This window comes from Balaenoptera ricei, chromosome 8, assembly GCF_028023285.1.
Source record: "Balaenoptera ricei isolate mBalRic1 chromosome 8, mBalRic1.hap2, whole genome shotgun sequence".
Classification (NCBI taxonomy): Eukaryota; Metazoa; Chordata; class Mammalia; order Artiodactyla; family Balaenopteridae; genus Balaenoptera; species Balaenoptera ricei.
In genome coordinates this window covers 13,938,714-13,963,945 of record NC_082646.1, presented here as the reverse complement: position 1 = coordinate 13,963,945, position 25,232 = coordinate 13,938,714, and the positions used below count along the sequence as shown (strand labels likewise).

Here is a 25,232-nt window from a genome sequence, read left to right as displayed (position 1 = left end):
TACTTTCTCTCTCGTTTAGGAAGCCCTACCCCAACCACTCATGAGATAGTCACAGTGGGTGACCCTTTACTCTCCTCTGGACTTCGAAGCATTGGCTCCAGGCGTCACAGTACTTCTTCCTTGTCACCCCAGCGGTCTAAACTCCGGATAATGTCTCCAATGAGAACTGGGAGCACTTACTCCAGGAACAGTGTTTCCTCAGTCGCCACCGTAGGGACCGCCGCAGATCTCGAGTCAAGTGCCAAAGCGGTTGATCATGTCTTAGGGCCGCTGAATTCTAACACTAATTTAGGGCAGAACACTCCCACCTCTTCACATCTGCAAAGGACGGTAGTTACTATGGGCACTAAAACCAGTCACTTCGATGGCTCTTCATCTTCAGAAATGAAGCATTCCAGCGCTTCAGACTCAACATCCAAGAGCTCCTCTTCGAAGGGAGAGAAGACCAAAATGCCGAGTTCCAAGAACTCAGAGGGATCGGCACATAATGTGGCTTACCCTGGCCTTCCGAAACTGGCCCCACTGGTTCATAATGCAACAGCTGGAGAATTAAATGTTAGTAAAACGGGCACTTTTGCTGAACTGTCTTCAGTGCCGTTTTCTTCTAAAGAGGCCCTCCCGTACCCGCCACTCCATTTGAGAGGGCAGAGGAATGATCGAGACCAACAGACAGATTCCACCCAGTCAGCAAACTCCCCTCCCGATGAAGATACTAAAGTCAAAACCTTGAAGCTATCTGGAGTGAGCAGCAGATCGTCCATTATCAACGAGCACGTGGGATCCAGCTCCAGAGACAGGAGACAGAAAGGGAAAAAATCTTGTAAAGAAATGTTCAAAGAAAAGCATTCCAGTCAATCTTTTTTGGAACCTGGTCAGGTGGCAACTGGTGAGGAAGGAAACCTAAAGCCAGAGTTCGTTGATGAAGTTTTGCCTCCTGAGTTCATGGGGCAACGACCATGTAATAATGTTTCCTCTGATAAGATTGGGGACAAAGTCCATTCTATTCCAGGAGTCCCCAAAGCTCCATCCATGCAAGTAGAAGGGTCTGCCAAGGAATTACAGACACCCCGGAAACGCACAGTCAAAGTAACACTGACACCTCTAAAAATGGAGGGTGAGAGTCAGTCCAAGAATACCCTAAAAGAAAGTAGTCCTCTTTCCCCTTTGCAGATAGAGTCAGCCTCTCCAACAGAACCGATTTCCACTTCCGAAGGTCCAGGAGATGGTCCGGTCGCCCAAGCAAGCCCCAATAATACCTCATCCCAGGATTCTCAAAGTAATAACTATCAGAATCTTCCAGTACAGGACAGAAACCTAATGCTTCCAGATGGCCCCAAACCTCAGGAGGATGGCTCTTTCAAGAGGAGATATCCCCGTCGCAGCGCCCGGGCACGTTCTAACATGTTCTTTGGGCTCACCCCACTCTATGGAGTAAGGTCCTATGGCGAAGAAGACATTCCGTTTTACAGCAGCTCAACTGGGAAGAAGCGAGGCAAGAGATCCGCTGAAGGACAGGTGGACGGGGCCGATGACTTGAGCACTTCCGACGAAGACGATTTATACTATTACAATTTCACTAGGACAGTGATTTCTTCAGGTGGAGAGGAACGGCTGACACCCCATAATTTATTTCGGGAGGAGGAGCAATGTGATCTTCCAAAAATCTCACAGTTGGATGGTGTTGACGATGGGACAGAGAGTGATACTAGCGTCACAGCCACCACGAGGAAAAGCAGCCAGATTCCAAAAAGAAACAGTAAAGAAAACGGAACAGAGAACTTGAAGATGGATCGGCCTGAAGACACTGGTGAAAAAGAGCATGTCATTAAGAGCTCTGTTGGCCACAAAAATGAGCCAAAGATGGATAACTGCCACGCTGTGAGCAGAGTGAAAACACAGGGACAGGATTCCTTGGAAGCTCAGCTCAGCTCATTGGAGTCAAGCCGCAGGGTCCACACAAGCACCCCCTCAGACAAAAACTTACTGGACACCTATAATACTGAGCTCCTGAAATCGGATTCAGATAATAACAACAGTGATGACTGTGGGAACATCCTGCCCTCAGACATTATGGACTTTGTACTAAAGAATACTCCATCCATGCAGGCTTTGGGTGAGAGCCCAGAGTCCTCTTCGTCGGAACTCCTGAATCTTGGTGAAGGTTTGGGTCTTGATAGTAATCGTGAAAAAGACATGGGTCTTTTCGAAGTGTTTTCTCAGCAGTTGCCGACAACGGAAGCCGTGGACAGCAGTGTTTCTTCCTCCATCTCAGCAGAGGAGCAGTTCGAGTTGCCACTAGAGCTGCCGTCAGACCTCTCTGTCCTGACCACGCGGAGTCCCACTGTCCCGAGCCAGAACCCCAGTAGGCTAGCTGTAATCTCAGACTCAGGGGAGAAGAGAGGAACCATCCCGGAAAAATCTGTGGCCTCCTCTGAAGGTGACTCCTCACTGCTGAGTCCAGGAGTAGATCCCAGCCCTGAAGGCCACATGACTCCTGACCACTTTATCCAAGGTCACATGGATGCAGACCACATCTCCAGCCCTCCTTGTGGTTCGGTGGAGCAAGGTCATGGCAACAACCAGGATTTAACTAGAAATAGTAGCACCCCTGGCCTTCAGGTACCTGTTTCCCCTACCGTTCCTATCCAGAACCAGAAATACGTGCCCAACTCTACCGACAGCCCTGGCCCGTCTCAGATTTCTAACGCCGCTGTCCAGACCACTCCGCCCCACCTGAAACCAGCCACCGAGAAACTCATTGTTGTTAACCAGAACATGCAGCCACTTTACGTTCTCCAGACTCTTCCGAATGGAGTGACCCAAAAAATCCAGCTGACCTCTTCTGTTAGTTCTGCACCCAGTGTGATGGAGACAAACACGTCAGTACTGGGGCCCATGGGAAGTGGTCTCACCCTAACCACAGGACTCAATCCAAGCCTGCCGACTTCCCAGTCTTTATTCCCTCCTGCTAGCAAAGGACTGCTCCCCATGCCTCATCACCAGCACTTACATTCCTTCCCTGCAGCTACTCAGAGTAGCTTCCCACCAAACATCAGCAGTCCTCCTTCAGGCCTACTTATCGGGGTCCAGCCTCCTCCAGATCCCCAGCTTTTGGTTTCAGAAGCCAGCCAGAGGACAGATCTCAGTACCACAGTCGCCACTCCATCCTCTGGACTCAAGAAAAGACCCATATCTCGCCTGCAGACCCGAAAGAATAAAAAACTCGCTCCCTCTAGTACCCCTTCAAACATCGCCCCTTCCGACGTGGTTTCCAACATGACATTGATTAACTTCACACCCTCCCAGCTTCCAAATCATCCCAATCTGTTAGACCTGGGGTCACTTAATACTTCATCTCACCGAACTGTCCCCAACATCATAAAAAGGTCTAAGTCCGGCATCATGTATTTTGAACAGGCGCCCCTGTTACCACAGAATGTGGGAGGGGCTGCTGCCCCGGCGGCGGGTGCAGCCACCATAAGCCAGGATACCGGCCACCTCACGTCAGGGCCTGTGTCTGGCTTGGCCTCCGGTTCCTCCGTCCTGAACGTTGTATCCATGCAAACTACAACCGCCCCTACAAGTAGCGCGTCCGTTCCAGGACATGTCGCGTTAACCAACCCGAGGTTGCTTGGTAGCCCGGATATTGGCTCCATAAGCAACCTTTTAATCAAAGCCAGCCAGCAGAGCCTGGGGATTCAAGACCAGCCTGTGGCTTTACCGCCAAGTTCAGGAATGTTTCCACAGCTGGGGACGTCACAGACTCCCTCTACTGCTGCAATGACGGCAGCATCCAGCATCTGTGTGCGCCCCTCGACTCAGACCGCGGGCGTAACAGCTGCTTCGCCTTCAGGGGAGGCAGAAGAACACTATCAGCTCCAGCACGTGAGCCAGCTCCTCGCCAGCAAAACTGGGATTCTCTCTTCCCAGCGGGATCTTGATTCCGCTCCAGGGACCCAGGGCTCCAACTTTACCCAGACAGTAGATGCTCCTAATAGCATGGGGCTGGAGCAGAATAAGGCTTTATCCTCAGCTATGCAAGCCAGCTCCACCTCTCCTGGGGGCTCTCCGTCCTCTGGACAGCAGTCAGCAAGTCCCTCAGTGCCGGGGCCCATGAAACCCAAACCAAAAATCAAACGGATTCAGCTGCCCTTGGACAAAGGGAGTGGCAAGAAGCACAAAGTTTCCCACTTGCGGACCAGTTCTTCTGAAGCACACATTCCAGACCAAGAAGCCAACATGACACCCCTGACCTCAGTCACAGGGTGAGAGATGCAGACCTTGGCTCTGCTGGGTCTGAGGGGTTTCATGCTCTGGATCAGAGGCTGTTGAAGTGGCCTTCTGGGAGGGACACACCTCTGCCCAAGTTGTATTACTTGGGTTTTCTGGGCTTTGACTTTGATTTTTTTTTTTTTTTTTTTTTTCCTCACGGTGGTGATTTATAGAGTAAAATTTAGTTCCATCCGCGGGCAGTTGGTCCCCTGGATAGAACCACATCTTTAATTGCTCTTTGCTCTGATTTAGAACAGTGCTGCTGTTTGCTCCTGTTTCTTTTTTGCTGAGGCTTAGTTAGGATACTAAGGGATGATTATTGCTGTCTGGAGGGCAAAACCACCTGTTGTAGATCCTCATGGTGTCCTTTTCTGAAACATTGTCATTAAAATATACATAAAGTACACAGAGTGAACTTTTACCTAGGTATGCATCCATGTAGCTGCCGTTCAGATCCTAACATAAAATATTTCTAGTGTTCCAGAAGGCTCCTGGTGCCCCCTCTTAGTCAGTACCCCCTCAAGGTAACCACTGTCTAACCCATATCACCACAGGTTAGTTTTCTCAGCCCATAAATTTTATCAGATCCTGTTAGAGTCGTTTCTTTAGACTGACCTCCATGTTGGATACATATTTACTGTTGTTTTTCTTGAAAAGATACAAACGATTCTGTTCCAGGACTCCAGGAGCAGAGGCAGAGCAGCAGGACATAGCTAACGTGGAACAGTCGCCACAGAAAGAGCGTGGGCAGCCTGCAGGGTAGGTGTAAAGCTTAGTTCCCTGAGATGAAGCACTCAGTTCTGTCCACCTCATTTAGAAAATAGTCCTTCCTGATTTGTGTTGATTTTTTATTTATTTATTTATTTTTGCCAAAGTTTTTTTTTAATGGAATTAATACATGCTTGTAAAGAAGAAAAAAAACCCACAGAATTATTTAAATAATGGGTAATGGTTCCATGTTCATCCTGCCTACTCTGTTCCGAATTTATTGCCTAGAGGTAATCGTTGCTCGTAATTTGTTTTCATTCATACCGACATTTCTGTGCATACAGATATGCATGGTGTACATTTGAATACGTAGATACCTTTTTTACATAAAATAATGCCGTACATACTGGTCTATACTTGTTTTTTTTCAGCTACTGTATTGTGCACATATCTCTGTGCCACTTCATTTTTTAATGGCTGCCTCCAGTTCTGTTGTGTAGACCTACAGTAATTTATTTAACTAGTTCCCTCTTGATCTGCATCTGGATTGTTTGCAGGTTTTATTTAATTGTAAAAAGTGAAAATAGGTATGGTTTACTGGTTCATCATGCAGGCTGCTTTTGTTTTTAATTAAACCAGCTAACTCACTTAAGGAACTCCAGAACTGCTTCTAACAAGCGTCCTTTTATTTTTTTCTAACAGTTAAGGGTATGAGAAGAATTTTAAGGACACAGTCTACAACTCCAAAAGCAGAAACTTCATGTCAAATGTTTGGGAGAGAATCTCACAAAAGATAGTTGATGTTATGTATCGTACAGTAGTGTGGTGGTGTGTTCATTCAACAGGTTGTTCACAAAGCATCCTGTGGTTCATGTCTAGTGGTTGTTTTGTATAATTGATACAGCTGTATGGTAGATTGTGGACAGTTTTTATCTTTGAATTGAAGAACTAGCTGGTGTTACATCTCACATTTGGTTTTCTTTTCGTGTAGGCAAGTGGCTGTTCTTCCTGAGATTCAGACAACACAGAATCCAGCAGATGAACAAGAAAATTCAGGTGTGTGCGTGGGTAACAGGTTAGATGGGTAACGGGTTAGAATCAGAATTTCAAAGCCAGAAGTACTGTAAAAGTCACCTTCTCTACCTAATGATTTTCTAGATTTAAAAAAAAAAAAAAAAGTCAAAGCGCTAAAGATGTTAAGCGATTGGCCAAAGGACACAAAACTAAAACCTATAAATACTCTTCTGCTCTGTTTGCTGTAACAGCAGTGTGACTTAAATAGCTCACAATAAACTGCCTTCATCCTTTAGTTGTCACTAGTGAAGACCAAGAACCATTTTTATTATATAATATAGCCAGATTTAGGTTATGACGCCAGATACATCTCCATAGCACTTCTGTCCTGATGAATTTCATCAGTAAACAACTAGTCACTTCAAGACTAGAGAGCTCTGGATATAAGACTTTGTCCTTTTCCGTTGAGGGGATTCCCAGAAGAAAACCAGGTAGAGAAAATGCTTAGCCATACGACTTGGGATGCAATCACATTCTGCTGATTTGCTGATTCCTGGAGAGGATTGATGCATCTCTCTGTAAGAAGGCAGTGTGAGGGGTGGTGGCTGAGAGTACAGACTCTGCAGTCAGATAGGTTGAAATCCCAGCTTTACCACTTACTGGCTGTATGAACATGGGCTGCTTAACCTCTCTCTGCCTCAGTTTTCTCACCTTTAAAATTTAGATCATTTCTCACCTACCTCATTGGATTGTTGTGAGGTTTATCTGAGTTAATACAGGAAGTTCCTAGAAGAGTGCCTCATATGTAGTGTTTCATACATGTTGACCAGTGTTATTTTTTAGCTTTGACTCTGTTGAGGGCAATTACTTATTGAAAAACTGTCAGATTGTCATACCAGAAACTACCAGAGAGACAGCATAACTTCACATAAAAAAAAAAAAAAAAAATTCTAGTTTTGGTCACTTCCCAGCTATAACCTCAGGCAAGCTGCTCCACCTCTTTGAACCTCAGGTTTGTTATCTGTAAATGGAAGTAATAAAACCAGCTGTGTAATGTTGTTAGGCTTGGAGATAACGTGCATAAAGTACTCAGTAAGTGTTTGCTATGGCGTCCACTTTGGCCCCTATCTATTTTCTCCCTCACAGAACCGAAAACAGCGGAAGAAGAAGAAAGTAATTTCAGCTCTCCACTTATGCTTTGGCTCCAGCAAGAACAGAAGCGGAAGGAAAGCATTGCTGAGAAAAAGCCCAAAAAAGGACTTGTTTTTGAAATTTCAAGTGACGATGGCTTTCAGATCTGTGCAGAAAGTATCGAAGGTGAGTGGATTAAATTAGGCCAGCCCAACAGCACAGGCTCTGTTCAGCTAGGGCTGCAGTAGTACCATTTGTGTGAGCAGCTCCATATGAGATAGATTGAATTGGAGACACTAGAAGGCAAGAGGCCACTAGTGAGAGTATTGCTGCAGTAGAGGTGTCAGGTAATAAAGCCCACTTCCAGTAGGAGAAGAAAGGAAAGGAGAGAAGAACAGACACATTCATGACTGCTTGGATATAGAGGGTAGAGAGAGAGGACTCAAAGATGCCTCTGAAGATTCTGGCCTGGGTGACTGAAAAAAAAAAAAAGATATGTAAGGAGAACAAAAAAATAACTAGTTTGAGTGTACACATTCTGCATTAGATGTATTGAGTGTGGAGTGTGGGAATAAATCCAACAGATAGGAAGAGATCGTAGACTCTTAGGATAGAGCTGGAAGGGATTGTAAAGGTTTTCTAGTTACACCCCTCAACTGTAAGGAACTGAGAGGTTGTGATCTCCTTCCGCCAGTCCTGGTTAACCGTTAGTGCTGGTATTGTTTTGGTTAGCAGTACAGGGAGTAGAGTTAATACCACACATTCAAGTTTGGGACCAGGACTACCTCGGGAAGTGAGTGCGTTGAGGATGCAGGGGTCATTTTCAGAAGGTGGGAACCTCCTCACCACCTCTATCCTTTGTAACAGAAAGGAGCGCTGTTGGGTGGGGCACCTTCCCAGCTGCTTTCTTATTCACTGAACTGATTTAAACTAAGAAAACGACAAAAAGCTGTTCTAGCAGGGGATGTTTTCACATCATTGGCGTTAAGAGATGTTTGACTGAATTATCTTATTTCCTCACAGATGCCTGGAAGTCATTGACAGACAAAGTCCAGGAGGCTCGGTCAAACGCCCGCCTAAAGCAGCTTTCATTTGCAGGTAATGCTGCAGCGGTCATTTTACTCCTGTCTCAGTATCCTCTGGTAACTTGTGGGTCTAAGCTACAGGGTTGATTTCACAAAAAAAAAAAAAAAAATCAACCCTCTTTTTTAAAAAAAATCATTTTTCACAGCTTTATTGAGATATAAACCTTATACTACACAGTTTACCCATTTAAAGCATACAAATCGATGGCTCTTAGTGTATTCACAGAGTTGTGTAAACCATCACTACTGTGTAATTGCAGAACATTTTCATCATCCCTAAAAGAAGCCCCATACCCATTAGCAGTCATTCCTCAGCCCCAGCCCCTGGCAGCCACTAATCTACTCTCTGTCTCTCTGGATGTACCTCTTCTGTACATTTCCTACAGAAATGAATCATATAATACGTGGCCTTCTGTGACTGGCTTGTTTCATTTAACATGATGCTTTCAAGATTTCTCTCTACTGTAACATTGTCTCAGTATTTCATTTGTTTTTTTCTTTTACAGATGAATATTTTTTATTGTGGTAAAATACACGTAACATAAAAGTTACCGTCTTATTCTTTTATTTTTTTTTAACATCTTTATTGGAGTATAATTGCTTTACAATGTGTGTTAGTTTCTGCTGTACAACAGAGTGAATCAGCTATACATATACGTACATCCCCATATCTCATCTTAACTATTTTTAAGTATACAGTTCTGTGGTGTTAAATACATCCACCTTGTTGTGCAGCCATCACCACCATCCATCCCCGTAACTTTTCATCTTGTAAAACTGAAACTCTATATCCATTAAACAATGACTCCCCATCCTCCTCTTCCGTCTTTTAACTATTTTAAGTACCTCATATAAGTGGAATCATACAGTGTTTGTCCTCTTGTGACTGGCTTAGTACACTCAGCATAATGTCCTCAAGGTGCATCCTTGCTGTAGCATGTTGCAGAACTTACTTCCTTTTTCAAGCTGAATAATATTCCATTGTATGTATGTATCACATTTACTTTTATCAATTGATCCATCTGTGGGCACTTGAATTGCTTCCACATTTTTGTTGTTTTGAATAATTCTGCTGTGAACATGGGTGTACAGAGATCTCTTTAAGACTTTGCTTTCAATTCTTTTGGGTATATACCCAGAAGTGGAATTGCTGGATCATATGGTGATGCGATCTTTAATTTTTTGAGAAACCATCATACTGTTTTCTGCAGTGGCTGTACCATTTTACGTTCCCACCAATGGTACACAGAATTCCGATTTCTCCTCATCCTCACCAGTACTTGTTTTTGTTTTCTGTACATTTCCCTAAAGACTTGAGATGTCGAGCATCTTTTCATGTGATTATTGGCCACTTATATATCTTCTTTAGAGAAATGTTTATTCAAGTCCTTTGTCTATATTTTCATCAGGTTGTTTTTTTTTGTTGTTGTTGAGTTTTAGAAGTTCTATGTATTCTGGATATTAATCCCTTATCAGATATATGATTTGCAAATATTTTCTCCTATTCTGTGGGCTGCCTCCTTTTTTACTCTGGATAGTGTCTTTTTTGTTTTTTGTTTTTTTTAGATTGGTGAGGGAGATATTTTGGGGGCAGAAAAATATGGCTCATAGGTCCTGCTCTGTCCAACTGTGGCAGTCATTGGGTGAACTATAATTAAATTTGTACATGGCCTCTCCCAGGAGTCACTCTGAAATGATTACTGATAATGTGTGTAAGATTCTGCTCCTAGAGGAAACCAGCATCCCGAGCTCAGTGGTCTCAGTCTCAAATTGAGTAGCTCAGCCCTTTTCGCCAACGGCACAAAGATTGCTTTCATTTATCCATGTCTTTTGCTGCCACATGGAATGGTGGTTAGAAACCATGAACTCTGGAGACAGAAGCTGAGTTCAAGTCCCATTTCTGCACTTTTGCTATCAACATTATTTCAGGTGCAAGCTAATTTACTTCTTCAAGGCTTAATCTCCTTAAGTGGGAATATTAATGCAACCTTCAAAATTTGTCGTGAGGATTAATTAAAATAATGAACCTGGGAATTCCCTGGCGGTCCAGTGGTTAGGACTCTGTGTTCTTACTGCCGAGGGCCCAGGTTCAGTCCCTCGTCAGGGAAGCCGTGCGGTGCAGCCAAAAATAAAAAAATAAAAGTAATGAACCTGACATGATTTATTTAAGTACCCTAATATGCCAAATTAAGATCATTATCCTGACGGGATTTGAGATAGAATTCAGAGAAATCACTGAATACTAGCTTTTTTTAATAGTATCTTTTGATGCACAACATTTTTTAATCATCATGAAGTCCAATTTGTCTGTTTTTTCTTTTGTTACCTGTGCCTTTGATGTCATATCCAAGAAAGCATTGCTAAATTCAGTGTCATGAAGATTTTGTCCTATGTTTTCTTCTAAGAGTTTTATAGTTTTAGGTCTTACGTTTAGGTCCTTGACCCATTTTGAGTTAATTTTTATATATGGTATTAGGTAAGGGTCCAAGGGTTCTGGTGACATTAAAGCTGAGACCTGGGCTTCCCTGGTGGTGCAGTGGTTAAGAATCTGCCTGCCAACACAGGGGACACGGGTTTGAGCCCTGGTCCGGGAAGATCCCACATGCCGCGGAGCAGCTAAGCCCATGCACCACAACTGCTGAGCCTGCGCTCTAGAGCCCGCGAGCCACAACTACTGAGCCCGCATGCCACAACTACTTAGCCTGTGCACTAAAGCCCGCGAGCCACAACTACTGAAGCCCATGTGCCTAGAGCCCGTGCTTCACAACAAGAGAAGCCACCACAATGAGAAGCCCGCGCACCGCAATGAAGAGTAGCCCCCGCTCACCGCAACTAGAGAAAGCCCGCGCGCAGCAACAAAGACCCAACTAAGCCAAAAATAAATAAATAAATAAATAAATTTATTTAAAAAAAAAAAATCTGAGACCTTTCTGTCTCGGGTACCTTCCTGTCTTGTTCACCTTTGTTTTCCCAAGATTCTGTCTGGCACAGTGGAGAGATGGAAAGAATGCGGGAGATACAGTAGGTGCTCAGTAAATATTTGTTGGATGAACAAGTGAATGGCCCACACGAGAATAGATTGTTCCCTGTTGTACTTTATACTACACCTTTATCTGGTTGCTTTCACATTGCGAGGTCTGTGTTCATATCTGCCTCCCTCTGCCAAGGGCTCCTTGAGAACAGGGGCCATGTGCAACTCATCTTTCTTTTCCCATTATTGACACAGTGTCCAATCTCATTGTAAGCCCTCCAGTGAAGGTTGGACACTAGAGTTGAACACTCAGCCTAAACATTAAAATGAATTTTGTGAAAATACACATAAGTATGCTTTTTAATGGCTTTTTCTACCTAGGAATCCACAGCAATCTAAAACTCCTAGGAAGAAATTCTTAGGGAAAATCAGTGTTGTATAGAAAAAAAAAAAAATGTTTGCCATTGTCTTATATGACTTCAGGCTCTTATGTTGTCGACTTGTGTTTAATACTTTTATAGGTTGAGTTCTAATCGGAACAACGATTGTGATCATAAGAATGTTGCTTATCTGGAGACTTAACTTTCTGCTTGCCACTAAAACCAAATTATATCCCTTAGAGATTCTCGTAAGTGAAGTGGAAATTAGGCACCTGATAATAACTTGCCCCTCTTTTAAAAAATTATACAAGATGTAGAATTTTAAAATTTGGAGAAGCTAATCACCACAATAACAAATTGGTGGACGGGGTCCCACCTCCTAGAAGTAATTGTTAACATTTAAACATGGATATCCTTCCAGACATAGCATATGGCCCCCAGATTACACTGGGGTTACATCTCTATAAATATGCTTTATAACACAAACTGTGTGTCTGTTGGAATTCCATGTGTGATCCTAACACAGTTATGCCTATGAAATAATATCTTGTCCACAATAGATGCCATTATTATTTTGGTATCTATTAATACCAAAAACAATAATTGTAAATGATATACTATTTATTTAACTAGCTATTTGCTAGTGTTAAAAAGAGGTATGGCAATTATTACTATGTCCCATCCTTTAAGGAAAGAAGCCAATCATTTTATTTTATTATTATTATTATTATTTTTAATATTTATTTATTTATTTGGTTGCACCGGGTCTTAGTCACAGCATGTGGGCTCCTTAGTTGCGGCAGGCAGGCTCCTTAGTTGTGGCATGCAAACTTTTAGTTGTGGCATGCATGTTGGACTAGTTCCCTGACCAGGGATTGAAGCCGGGCCCCCTGCATTGGGAGTGCAGAGTCTTAACCACTGCACCACCAGGGAAGTCCTGAAGCCAATCATTTTAGAAAGCCTTTCACTATCTGTGCCAGCAGACTTACATAAATTTTTTTTAAAATAAAAAGAAATAAGAAATGCTCATTAATGGAATAAGACTAAGTGAGTAAAACAAAGTGGCTATTGAGTGTATTTCTCCATAAGTTCACTGTAACAGCACGGAAGAGAGTTCTCTGTTAGAGGTTCACTAACATTCCTTATAAATTTTAGTGAGGTGCCTGTGTGCATGTGAGCTGATTACTCCATTACCTGTAAACAAAAATGGGATCATAGTTAGAGTTGTACAGACCAAGGTTCAAATTCTGTCACACTAGCTATGTGACCTTGGGTGTGAGCCTAGGTTTACTTACCTTGAGATGAAGCTAGCATTTCCTGCCTGGTGTGGTCATTATGCCATGAAACGAAATAACACATATAGCATTTCTGTGTACACAGAGAACATAGAAAATAGTCCATAGTTTGGTGGCATGCTTTTTTCACTTAATCTATCATGAGTGTTTTCCATGTGGATGGATCTGTATCCGCATCATTTTAATGGCTATCTAATGATGATTTCTAGCTTGTCTTTAGTATAATTCACCCTTGAGCAGCCTCTGGCTGAGTTATTCCCTAGCTTAGGCATTTCTGTGGTTGTATGCAGCTTCCTATTGGCTGGGCTCCTCACTGCCCGGGTGCCTTTGACCCTGCAGGTGTGAACGGTTTGAGGATGCTGGGGATTCTCCACGATGCAGTTGTGTTCCTGATTGAGCAACTGTCTGGTGCCAAGCACTGTAGGAATTACAAATTCCGTTTCCACAAACCAGAGGAGGCCAATGAACCTCCACTGAACCCTCATGGCTCGGCCAGGGCTGAAGTCCACCTGAGGCAAGTTCTCTTCCTTTCCATAAGCAGTTGGAGGTCTTGATTTTATGATCTAATGATATAATTATTTTCCCACTTAACCTTTGAGATTTCCAGTGTTAACACTGTCCTTCACTGGTTCTATTAAAGTATTTCTCTAAGTATATTTTCATCTTTTGGCTCCAGGAAGTCAGCATTTGACATGTTTAACTTCCTGGCTTCTAAACACCGGCAGCCTCCTGAATACAACCCCAATGATGAGGAAGAGGAGGAGGTACAGCTGAAGTCAGCTCGGTAAGTCTGGAGTAGAGAGCGGTCATAAGAAATACTCTTTACGAATGAAATAATGCCATTTGCGGCAACATGGAAGGATCTAGAGATTATCATACTAAGTGAAGTGAGTCAGAGAAAGACAAATACCATATGATATCACTTATATGTGGAATCAAAAATATGATACAAATGAACTTATTTACAAAACAGAAACAGACTCACAGACACAGAAAACAAACTTTGGTTACCAAAGGGGAAAGGTGGTAGGGATAAATTAGGAGTTTGGGATTAGCAGGTACAAACTACTGTATATAAAATAGGTAAACAACAAGGTGCTACTGTATAGCACAGGGAACCATATTCAATATCCTGTAATAAACCATAAAGGAAAAGAATGTGAAAAAGAATATATGTATAACTGAATCACTTTGCTATACACCAGAAACTAACACAACATTGTAAATCAACTATACTTCAATAAAAAATTTAAAAATAAAATAAAAAAAGAAATACTGCTTCCCTCTGTTGCAGTTTTGCTTAGATCACAATTTCCCAGATAACATTTAAGAAGACTGAAATAGAGTTTGTGTTGAAGTAACAGTAGCTGGCTGGCAAAGAGAGGGGAATGTGTTACAGAGGAGAAACTCAAATAACTATAAGATGTATATTTTATTTTCTTTAACTGTAGTATACTCTGTCAGCTTTGCATGTACCACCACAGACTTCATATGTAACACTATATTTTAGGCCTGATTTTATAAGGCCTTTGTTATGCTTGGGATTGAACACACAGAATAGTGTAGTCATATGCTCTAGGAACCTTTGATCCAAGACTCAAAACTGATGATTTCCTGAAGAGAATTCATTAATAACGAACCGTCTCTCTTTAGGAGGGCAACTAGTATGGATCTGCCAATGCCCATGCGTTTCCGGCACTTAAAAAAGACTTCTAAGGAGGCAGTTGGTGTCTACAGGTATGGCTAAAATTGTAGAAAGAATTATAGAAAACTAATGAAGTTTTCCAAAATCAAAGTGGATCAAATGCTGGAGTGACCTCCTTCATTCAGTAAGTGAGGTTTTTATCGATATTACTAATTGAACCTGATGTCCTGGGATCCTGCAACTCCTTGTGTTGAACGAGGAATTTAACACAGTAAGCTTTAAAGTATTGCTACTTCTGGTGGGCTTTGGAACGGAGAAATCTTTAATCCTTGGCTGTTTGTTAGAGTGATTAATATACTCAAATCAGGTGGGTCCAGATTCTTTCCAAGTCTCTGTCTCTCCTGGGGAACTAATAGACCAGGAGATTTTATTCATTTATTCATGTATTCACACATTTAACCTTATTTGCAAAATCTGCGGCTGATGTCTTTTCCATCTTTATGTCCTAGGTCTCCCATCCATGGCCGGGGTCTTTTTTGTAAGAGAAACATCGATGCAGGTGAGATGGTGATTGAGTACGCTGGCAATGTCATCCGTTCCATCCAGACTGACAAGCGAGAGAAGTACTATGACAGCAAGGTGAGTTCCACACTTTCATTCTCCAGTTCTTTTGTTATAGAAAGGGGCCATCAACTATAAAGATGATCCCTAGATCGCGGAAGAATTAGTTTTTGTTTTTGTTTTTGTTTTTTACATTTTAACATCTCTGAATTTGTGGTGGGCCCAGTCCACTCTCGGGATTAGCACACAAAGATACTCTTTGAAGGTTTGTCTGAATGGATCCCAGGGTCACAAGCACACAGTGACGGGAATTCCCTGGCTGTCCGGTGGTTAGGACTCGACGCTTTCACTGCAGGGGCCCGGGTTCAATCCCTGGTCGGGAAACTAAGATCCCGCAAGCTGCTCGGTGCAGCTAAAAAAAAAACAACAACAACACACAGTGACACAAGTTTTAGGTTTCTCTTGCCTGTGGAGACAATAAGAAACTTCTAGTCTAGTGCCTGTAATCTAGGAATTTGTCATGGAGGCATCCTGAAAGATGGGAGAAATCCAGAAATTTTACCAGAAGGACCTGTTCATCAGTGGCTAAGGTCACATCAGAAAAAGGTTGGGAAATGTTGTCAAGCCTGCGCTGTAATAAATAACAGGTTCTTCTCCGCTCTCCTTCCTGTAGGGCATCGGTTGCTACATGTTCCGGATCGATGACTCCGAGGTGGTAGATGCCACCATGCATGGAAACGCTGCCCGCTTCATCAATCACTCATGTGAGCCTAACTGCTACTCTCGGGTTATCAATATCGACGGGCAGAAGCACATTGTCATCTTCGCCATGCGCAAAATCTACCGAGGGGAGGAACTCACTTACGACTATAAGTTCCCCATTGAGGATGCCAGCAACAAGCTACCCTGCAACTGTGGTGCCAAGAAATGCCGGAAGTTCCTAAACTAAAGCTGCTCTTCTCCCCACTGTTGGAGCACTAGGACCCAGGGCCTCCAAAACAGTGCCGAAGGCCTTTGCCGGCAGCCAGGAGTTCCAGGATTGAGTGGGCACAGTTGAGGGGCCTGCGTGACGGCTGGGCTCCCTTAGGCCCCATATTCACATTATACATGTGATCATAGTCCTGGAGAGGGATGAGGTCTCGAAGCAAAGATCCGCGATCGGCTTTCTCCTGGGGCCCCTCTGATTGCGTGCCGTTAAAAAGTGGGAAACGGGTCCCTAGCAGACTTGCCTGGAAGGAGCCTATAGAGGGTTAGTTATGTTGGGAGATCGGGCCTGAGCACCTCCTCAGAGAGAAGTTGCCATCCTCGCCTTGGCCTTTCCAGAGCACTGTAAGCAAGGGGTCAGGCACAGCCCCGGTGCGGGGTTGGTTGGGTACCTGACAGTTTGCCAGCCGGGCCCAGCCTGTAGCCGTGTGTTGAACAAAGACGGTCTGGTGGTTTTCCCTACTATGCTCCCACTTGAGAGTTCCCTTCTGGTTGGGAGACAGGATTTCGTAGCACCTTTGGTGTCAAAGGCTGTCTTGGGGTCGTGCCAGTTCATTACCAAACGTTGAGCCTGTGGGCTGTAAGTGGGAGTGTTACCCCCATGAGCCTTATCTCAGTCAGTCACCTTCCTAGACAATAGGAGCGGCTTCCCTCTCATTCCTTCTCTTCACTCCACTTTTCTCGTCCCCCGTTCTGCATCCCACTGCTTTCCCGTGCTCTCTGGGTGGTAGGGGAGAGTGACTCCCTGCTCGAGGACACTCCCTGTTGGGCATAGGATGTGCCTACAAAACGTTCCCTGAGCCTGTAAGCACTCCCAGTGGGGAAGTGGACAGGAGCCATTGGCCATAACCAGACAGAATTCGGAGACGTTTTCATAAAACTCCACTGAAGAGTTTTAAAGAAATATATGTAGCATGATTTTTTAGAAGAGGAAGATTATTTAAATAGGAGTTGAATCATGCAACGACCAGAGTATCACAACCAGGGTAACCCCTGGGCCCCATTCCTAGGACATGATAACTTTACTTTCCCCTTGTTAAGACATAGGAAGACTTAATTTTTAAATGGTCAGTGTCCAGTTGAAGGCAGAACACTAATCAGATTTCAAGGCCCAAAACTTGGGGACTAGACCACCTTGTATCGAGGGAACTCTGCCACCTGCACAAAATCTATGGATAAAGTAAATTAAATGACACTACTGCCCTGATTACTCCCTAGGATGTGGTCAAAACAGCATCAAATGTTTCTTCTCTTCCTTTCCCCAAGACAGTGTCCTGAACCTGTTAAATTAAGTCATTGGATTTTACTCTGTTCTGTTTACAGTTTACTATTTAAGGTTTTATAAATGTAAATATATTTTGTATATTTTTCTATGAGAAGCACTTCATAGGGAGAAGCACTTATGACAAGGCTATTTTTTAAACCGCGGTATTATCCTAATTTAAAAGAAGATCGGTTTTTAATAATTTTTTATTTTCATAGGATGAAGTTAGAGAAAATATTCAGCTGAACACACAAAGTCTGGTTTTTCCTGCCCAACTTCCCCCTGGAAGGTGTACTTTTTGTTGTTTAATGTGTAGCTCGTTTGTGCCCTGTTGACATAAACGTTTCCTGGGTTTGCTCTTTGACAATAAATGGCAAAGGAAGGTCCCCCAACTCCATCGGGCCACTCCCCTCCTTCCCAAATCGAAGCTCCTGAAAAGGCTGCGGTAGGATCTCGACACAGCAGTTTCTCCTCTTCTTTCCTGTGCTGTCTCTCTCCTTTCTGGCACAGCTCAGTGCTGAGAGGCGGGAACCTACACTTCCCTCGTCTTTCCTCCTTCAGAGTTAGCATCCAAGCTGAATGGCAACCTGACATTTTCCATCACCATCTGCCTCATAGGTCACCTCGTTCCCTCTCCCTCTGCCCACCAAGTCCTCATGCCTGCAAAGACCCCCTGGATCCCCTTGTGCCCTCTTTTGGGGCAGCCCGTTGAAACTGAAGCACAGTCTGACCACTCACGATAACGCAGATTCTCCTCTGCCTCTGTCAGCTACAAGGTTTCAGAGCAGCGTAGTCCAGTGGAGGGCGAGGCACCTTTTCTCGCCTCGAGAAGCCCATTCCTACGGAAGGAAGTCTAGCGAAGCAATACGACTCAGCCCAGCGCTCTCTGCCCCGGGACTCGTGGCTCTGCTGTGCCTTCCATCCTGGGCTCCCTGTTCTTCCGTGACCTTAATTAAGAACTTTGGTGGCTCTGCTGGAACATTGTCACTGTTTTCACTGTCATGCAGGGAGCCCAGCACTGTGGCCAGGAAGGCAGAGACTCCCTGTCATCGTGGAGAAGTGCCAGCAGGGGACTGGGGAAAAGCACTCTACCCAGACCTCACCTCCCTTCCTCCTTTTGCCCGTGAACAAGATACAGTGGCCCGAGGGGTTCCACTAGTGTCTGGTTTCCTTTATTATTGCACTGTGTGAGGTTTTTTTGTAAATCCTTTTATTCCTATTTTTTTTTAAAGAAAAAAACCTTAAGCTGCATTTGTTACTGAAATGATTAATGCACTGATGGGTCATGAATTCACCTTGAGAAAGACCCAAAGGCCAGTCGGGGGTGGGGGAAACTCAGCTAAATAGACCTAGTTACTGCCCTGCTAGGCCGTGCTGTACTGTGAGCCCCTCCTCAGCTCTTTCTACCAGTCCCAAACCCTGAGGCCAGGGGAGGAACCCCCAGCTCTCCTTCTCCTGCCAGCTGCAGATGGTTTGCCTTGCCTTTCCACTCCCTGTCAACCATGGAAATGAGGAATTCCTCTTAGAGCTCACCCTTGAGTCCATTGCCAAAATTCAGCGTACCTGCCAGCAACTTGGGGAATAAGCTAAGGTTTCCCTACAAGAGGGGAAGAAGGCAAAAAAAAGAAATGGCATAGCTATCTCCAAAACACCTCCGAGTTTGTTTCGAAAGTGACCAAGGGAATCTCCGCACAAAAGTGCAGACTGAGGAACTGTGGTGGGTCATTCCCAAGAATCCCCTAAGGGGCATCCCAAATCCCTAAGGAGTAACAGCTGCAAACCTGGTCAGTTCTCAGTGACAGAGCCAGCTCACTTACAGCTTTGCTGCTAGAACCTGTTGTGGCTGCATTTCCTGGTGGCCAGTGACAACTGTGTAACCAGAATAGCTGCATGGCGCTGACCCTTTGGCCGGAACTTGGTCCCTTGGCTCCCTCCATTACCATCCGCCACCTCCAGCCCAGCCCCTCCTGTTTTTAGACCAATGACAAGAATCAAGGGGGAAGCCCTGGCAGCTATATATAAGTTTTCAACCAGACTCCTTGGCCGGGATCCACTCCACCACCCTGCTTGCCTCTGTCAAACCCCCGGCCAATGCCGTGAGCACCATGCAGCTCCCTTGATTTAAAAAAAAAAAAAAAAAAAATACAACAACAAAAAAAACAAAAAACAACAAAAAAAAACCTTTTAATGAATGTATCTTTCTAAAGGACTGTCGTTCCATCAAATATCTGAAAATACTAAAGGTCAAAACCTTGTCAGATGTTAAGTTTGATTTGGGATTTTTTAAAATAGAAATCAAGTTGTGGTTTTTTTGGATTTTTTTTTTAAAGGAAAAGCGGGTCATTGCAAAGGGCTGGGTGTAATTTTATGTTTCATTTCCTTCATTTTAAAGCAATACAAGGTTATCTAGCAGATGGTTTTGTGCCGAATCATGAATACCAGTCAAGTCTCACACTCTGAAAACTTGCAACTTTTTTGTTTTGGTTTTCAAATAAATATAAATATGATATATATAGGAACTAATATAGTAATGCACCATGTAACAAAGCCTAGTTCAGTCCATGGCTTTTAATTCTCTTAACACTATAGATAAGGATTGTGTTACAGTTGCTAGTAGTGGCAGGAAAATGTCAGTCTGGCGCTCCTCTGATCCCCCCAAATGGGGGGGGACCCATCCTAAGGGGATGGCGGAACAGTCCATTCCTGGGATCAGAGAGAAATGCAGAAATGGTGTCACCTGGATTTTTTCTGCCTGTGAATGTTGCCAGTCAGTACCTGTACTCCTTGTTTCTCTATTTTTGGTTATGAATGTTGGGGTTACCACCTGCATTTAGGGGAAAATTGTGTTCTGTGCTTTCCTGGTATCTTGTTCCGAGGTACTCTAGTTCTGTCTTTCAACCAAGAAAATAGACTTGTGGTGTTTCTTTTATTGAACTTTTAACAGTCTCTTTAGTAAATACAGGTAGTTGAATAATTGTTTCAAAAGCTCAACAGATGACAAGCTTCTTTTCTAGAAATAAGACATTTCTTGACAACTTTATCATGTATAACAGATCTTTCGGTTTTTTTTTCCTTGTGTTCTTCCAAGCTTCTGGTTAGAGAAAAAGAGAAAAAAAAAGGAAAAAAATGTGTCTAAAGTCCATCAGTGTTAACTCCCTGTGACAGGGATGAAGGAAAATACTTTAATAGTTCAAAAAATAATAATGCTGAAAGCTGTCTACGAAAGACTGAATGTAAAAGTAAAAAGTGTACATAGTTGTAAAAAAAAAAGGAGTTTTTAAACATGTTTATTTTCTATGCACTTTTTTTTATTTAAGTGATAGTTTAATTAATAAACATGTCAAGTTTATTGCTGCACATGGTTGAACTTTCTTTTGGCTTTGGCTGAGGTGGACGAATGGGAGGGGTGTGGCCCGTGACCTGATTACAGAGTCCCTTCCACAGTCCTTCCTTTTAAGGTGGAATCATGAAATCAGTCCCCACTGCCTTCCTTCAGGCCCCACTCTACACTGTCTCTCTTAACCATATTTTCTTCCCTTATTCATCAGTGATGTATGTTCAGGACCTAATGAACTCTGGATATGAGGAAGGGGTCAAGAGGACAGAGGAATAGTTCCTTTACTTGGTACATATATCCCCCTTCTTCATCCACAGGTGGTCAAGCGTTGGCTTCTAATGAGTTCCTCCCAATCTATGAATATAATAAAATGAAAGCATTTCAGGGAGAGCCTGGGCAGTACCCTCTCTTTGCTCCACTCCACCTTAAAGCTGAAATGCGATTTACTTACTCTGTTTCTCCCTAGGACTGGGGTGGGGGTAGGGAGGCAGTTGAGAAATATTTGTAAATATATTCTGCCAAGCCAGGGTCACTATCCCCAGGCTAAAGGGGGCTGAGTTTACACTGCAGCCAAGGAATGGTCAACACTCCTCCTCATGGGGGCTGGTCCTCAAACGGACCTCCTCCCTCTGGATCAGCTGGCTGGAGGCTCGGCCCTCACCCCTTTTTCCTCCCTCTCACGGTGAGTCACCTTTTCGGATTTTGGAGTTGAGCACCATGGGGACTCCAAATGATCAGGCAGTGCTGCAGGCCATCTTCAACCCCGACACTCCGTTTGGAGACATTGTTGGGTTGGACCTGGGAGAGGAAGCAGAGAAGGAAGGAGGAGATGAAGGTCAGTATTCGACCTTGGAGTATAGCTCTCCACATTGGCTGGTCTGCTGCCTCGCTGGGGTGGCAGAGGTAGGTGGTCTTACGAGGGCCCTTGTTCCACGACCCTTGGATGATGATTGCTGACCCTCAGTGCACTGACGGGGGCTTGGCAGGAGTCACTGTGGCCAGAGGAGAAAGCCAGGTTTGTCCTCCACCACCCCCCTCTGAACTTACCTCCCCACTCAGTTCACCCCATGGTCCAAGCTTAACTGTGCTGGTGGGGAGAGGGGCCATGTGATACGCTCACGTCTTTGTCAGAGTATATCACCCTCCACAGCAGGGAAGAAAGAAACAGGGCAGGGGGTGGCTCAGCTAAACGGCTCCAACCTAAGCAAGTATTCAGTGTCACACACCTTACAAGCCAAGCCCTGAGCTAATTCTTCCAGAGCGAGTGCGCTCACTGGCTTTTCCACCAGCCCCTAAGGGGGCCTGCTGTCCGCGTCAGAGGTTTTTGATGCCCTTTGTTTCTAAAGGAGTGAAACCTAAGCCTTAATGCAACTTCAGGCTGAAAAGCTGAGAGAAACACTGGAAATGGTTTTCATGACCCGGGTATGTCATGGCGGCCTTCCTGTTGGAAGCAGTGGAGTAGAACAAAACAGAGACAGACTGAAGAGCCAGAAAGACCTGGGTTCAAATCCAAGCTGTGCAGCTTATGGGCGGTGTGACCTTGAGCAAATCATTTAGCTACAGGCTAAGGAGTTTGGGTTTCATTCTCTTGGCAGTGGGGAGCCAACCAAGGCGCCTTTCCCAGGTCCCTTTGGAACTTTAAGCAGGGCTAGCTCTCTGCCTTGCTGACCTCCATTCCCCCTGCCCCAAACACTGCATCTGACTCCTGCTGTGACCTACAGCCCTGCCCAGTCAGCCCTGGCTCGTGTCCCAGGTTTCCAAAGCCCCAGGTGGCTTTTGCTTCCTGCTCCCAACTGCACACCTGTCCCCTCCTGGCTCCCTCCCTGGCACAGATGGAGTTTTCCCTCGAGCACAGCTGGAGCAGTCCAAGGCCCTGGAGCTGCAAGGGGTGATGGCAGCAGAGGCTGGCGACCTCAGCACGGCCCTGGAGAGGTTTGGCCAAGCCATCAACCTGCTGCCTGAGAAGGCCTCAGCTTACAGCAACCGAGCCCAGGCCCGGCTACTGCAGGGAGACGTGGCAGGTGAGGGGAGAGTCCCTGGAGCCTGTGCAGAGGGGCCGGGGAGGGCACAGACCAGAGACGGTGTGTCTGTGGGGCTTGGGCACGGGGCGTGGGAAGTCACTAAGCCCCTCTGGAACCTATGTCTCTACCCATAAGAGACATATCATGGGCTCGGCTAACCTCTTGGGGATATTGTGAGAGTCAGGGGGACTGCATTCCATTTACATATTTATAAAAATTTAATGAGAGCCTACTATTCTAGCAGTGGGCTAGGTGCTGAGGATTATAGTGCTTATAGCAATTACTATGTGCCAGGCACTCAGCACTTCACATGTGAGTTGTAGTCATTCATATAATCCTCATAACAACCCTAAAAGGTACGTGCTATTGTTATCTCCATTTTGCAGATGAAGAAACTGAAGCATGGAGGTTAAGTAGTTTCCTACTCACACAGCTGAGAAGCGGCAGAGCTGGGATCTGGTCCAGGTGGCAGGGCTCCAGAGCCTGTGCTCTCAATCCCCATATGATACTGCTTCTCAAGGAGCTCACAGCCTAGAGGGTAGAACAGACACATAAATATAATAGCAGCATAACAAGCTGAGAGGGTTCAGCACGGGATCTGTTCCTGAGGAGTGAGTTTTGAAGGATGAGTAGGCGTTAGCTGGATGGAGGGCAGGGAGTGGGAGAAGGCACGGCCTGTAGAGGTCCTGAAGTCATGGACAGGTACAGGGAATCTGGCTGGAAAAGGGCGTGCTGGAAGAATGGAGCCTCTCCAGAGCCTGGAGAGGTAAACAGGGGCCAGAGAGTGAACAACTGCGAACATTAGGCCGAGATCGGACTTTGTCTTGAAAACGCTGGAAATCACTAACGGGCTTCAACTAAAGGGTAAACCACAGAAGCCTAGTAGGGAACTACTAGACTATCGAGACCCGTGGTGGTAGAGGTGTTCCTGGGGCCAGGAATGCCAGGCTGGGGAGTTTGGACTCCATTCTGGGAATATTGGGGGACTCTGAGGGCCTTTCCCAGGCTTGTCTGCCACCTGGCTTTGGCAGAGCAGGGCCATAAAGGTCGCTGGGACAGCCTGCAGACCAAAACCCCAGAGAGCATCAGAGGGGATTCTGCCTGGAGAAGGCCTTCAATTCCTCCTGACCAGCTCCTCTGAGGGAAACCAAGGAATGCTGTGATTAGAAAGCTTCTCAACGGACCAGTCAGGATGGGGAGCAGAGCCTCTGCTGGGTTCCGGGGACCAAAACACACAGCGAGAGGACAGGGAAGACCAGCCTTGCTGTAGGATGCTGCTGGCGCTCCCCCAGCGCCCTGCCCTGGCAGGCGCTATAGACTAGAGAACTTGAGTGAATTGAAGCAGAGCGCAGAAGAAATGCAGCTCGGTACCCTACCGTGGATACCAGCTGGCTGCCTGAGGTTGAGTTCACAGCTCTGATGCCTAATAAGCCAAGTATTTACGAGGATGATAAAAACAAAAATGCTGCAGGCCAGCTCTGGCTCCAAGACCTCTTTCAAAGAAAATTAGATACAAAATAATGAAGACCATGGAAATAAAGAATGAGAAGAGACACTCAGTAGAGAACACAGGTGAGAGAAGCGGTTTTAAGGCATCAATGGAAAAGAGGAGAGAAATGTCTTCAAAAGGTAGAGAGCGACTTCCTTGGGGGTCCAGGGGTTAAGAATCTGCGCTTTCACTGCAGGGTCACGGGTTCAATCCCTGGTCGGCGAATTAAGATTCCGCATGCCCCGCGGTGCGGCAAAAAAAAGAAAGAGAGGAAAGAAAGGACTTTATTGTATAAGACATGGTTGTCAGGTAATTCTAATGTTTTTGGACTCTGGGATTCGGAGTCAGTCACCTGGCACATGGTAGATGGTTAATAACGTATGTGTGCCTGGCAACAGGGCCAGATTCATAACATAGTGACCCTCCGTCCGTGTTTTGATGTATCAGATGGTAGAAAATAACACGGACAAGGCGAGACCTGGACTTCAGTCCCAGCTCTGCCACTAACTGGCTGTGCAGCCCAGGCCGAGTCTTGCCAACTCTTCCAGTCTTCATCTGCGTAAAGGGAGTAACAATACCGATCTCTAGAGTCAAGTGCAGGCGGGATGTAAACGGCCGAGCCCCAGAGCCTCCACTCGGGGCCGGATCGCTTGCTGGCCGCGGCCCTGACCCCCGCCCGTCCGTCGGTCCCGCAGGCGCCCTGGAGGACCTGGAGCGCGCGCTGGCGCTGAGCGGCGGCCGGGGTCGCGCCGCCCGCCAGGCCTTCGTGCAGCGCGGGCTCGTGGCGCGACTGCAGGGCCGGGACGACGACGCCCGCGGGGACTTCGAGCGGGCGGCGCGGCTGGGCAGCCCGTTCGCTCGGCGCCAGCTGGTGCTGCTCAACCCGTACGCGGCGCTGTGCAACCGCATGCTGGCCGACGTGATGGGACAGCTGCGCGGGCCCCGCGACCGGCGCTGAGCCGCCGGCAGGCGGGCGTGGGGGGAAGGGGGGCGCCCGCAACCAATAAACCTGCCGGCTCTCCCAGCCACCGCCTGTGTCTGCGTCCTCCGCCGTCCCCGCAGGGAAGGGCGCTCA

At 45.5% G+C, this 25,232-nt stretch overlaps 2 protein-coding genes across 8 annotated transcripts in view; both read left to right on the top strand.

Annotated features, from left to right (window-relative positions):
- Window positions 1-20,667, top strand: part of KMT2A (lysine methyltransferase 2A) — a 74,589-nt gene extending 53,922 nt beyond the window's left edge. For 4 of the 6 annotated variants that reach the window (XM_059930292.1, XM_059930291.1, XM_059930289.1 and 1 more), the window contains 10 exons: window positions 20-4,265; window positions 4,951-5,031; window positions 5,972-6,036; window positions 7,141-7,311; window positions 8,149-8,223; window positions 13,196-13,370; window positions 13,533-13,640; window positions 14,510-14,593; window positions 15,011-15,140; window positions 15,736-20,667. In XM_059930292.1, the coding sequence (XP_059786275.1) occupies window positions 20-4,265; window positions 4,951-5,031; window positions 5,972-6,036; window positions 7,141-7,311; window positions 8,149-8,223; window positions 13,196-13,370; window positions 13,533-13,640; window positions 14,510-14,593; window positions 15,011-15,140; window positions 15,736-16,011 (5,411 nt within the window). In that variant the 3' untranslated portion in view covers window positions 16,012-20,667. Of the gene's footprint in view, window positions 1-19; window positions 4,266-4,929; window positions 5,032-5,971; window positions 6,037-7,140; window positions 7,312-8,148; window positions 8,224-13,195; window positions 13,371-13,532; window positions 13,641-14,509; window positions 14,594-15,010; window positions 15,141-15,735 lie in introns of all 6 variants that reach the window. The other 2 variants (XM_059930290.1, XM_059930293.1) reach the window with 1 other exon arrangement.
- Window positions 20,668-21,222: 555 nt separating this feature from the next.
- On the top strand, window positions 21,223-25,181 carry TTC36 (tetratricopeptide repeat domain 36). Of its 2 annotated transcripts, none has more exons than XM_059930299.1 (3): window positions 21,223-21,329; window positions 22,480-22,668; window positions 24,853-25,181. In XM_059930299.1, the coding sequence occupies exons 2-3, from the start codon at window positions 22,539-22,541 to the stop codon at window positions 25,113-25,115; spliced, it is 393 nt and encodes a 130-aa protein (XP_059786282.1). In that variant the 5' UTR covers window positions 21,223-21,329; window positions 22,480-22,538; the 3' UTR covers window positions 25,116-25,181. The 2 variants fall into 2 exon arrangements, with proteins under 2 accessions (XP_059786282.1, XP_059786280.1); XM_059930297.1 differs by lacking the exon at window positions 21,223-21,329 and adding an exon at window positions 21,336-21,482.
- Window positions 25,182-25,232: the final 51 nt, after the last annotated feature.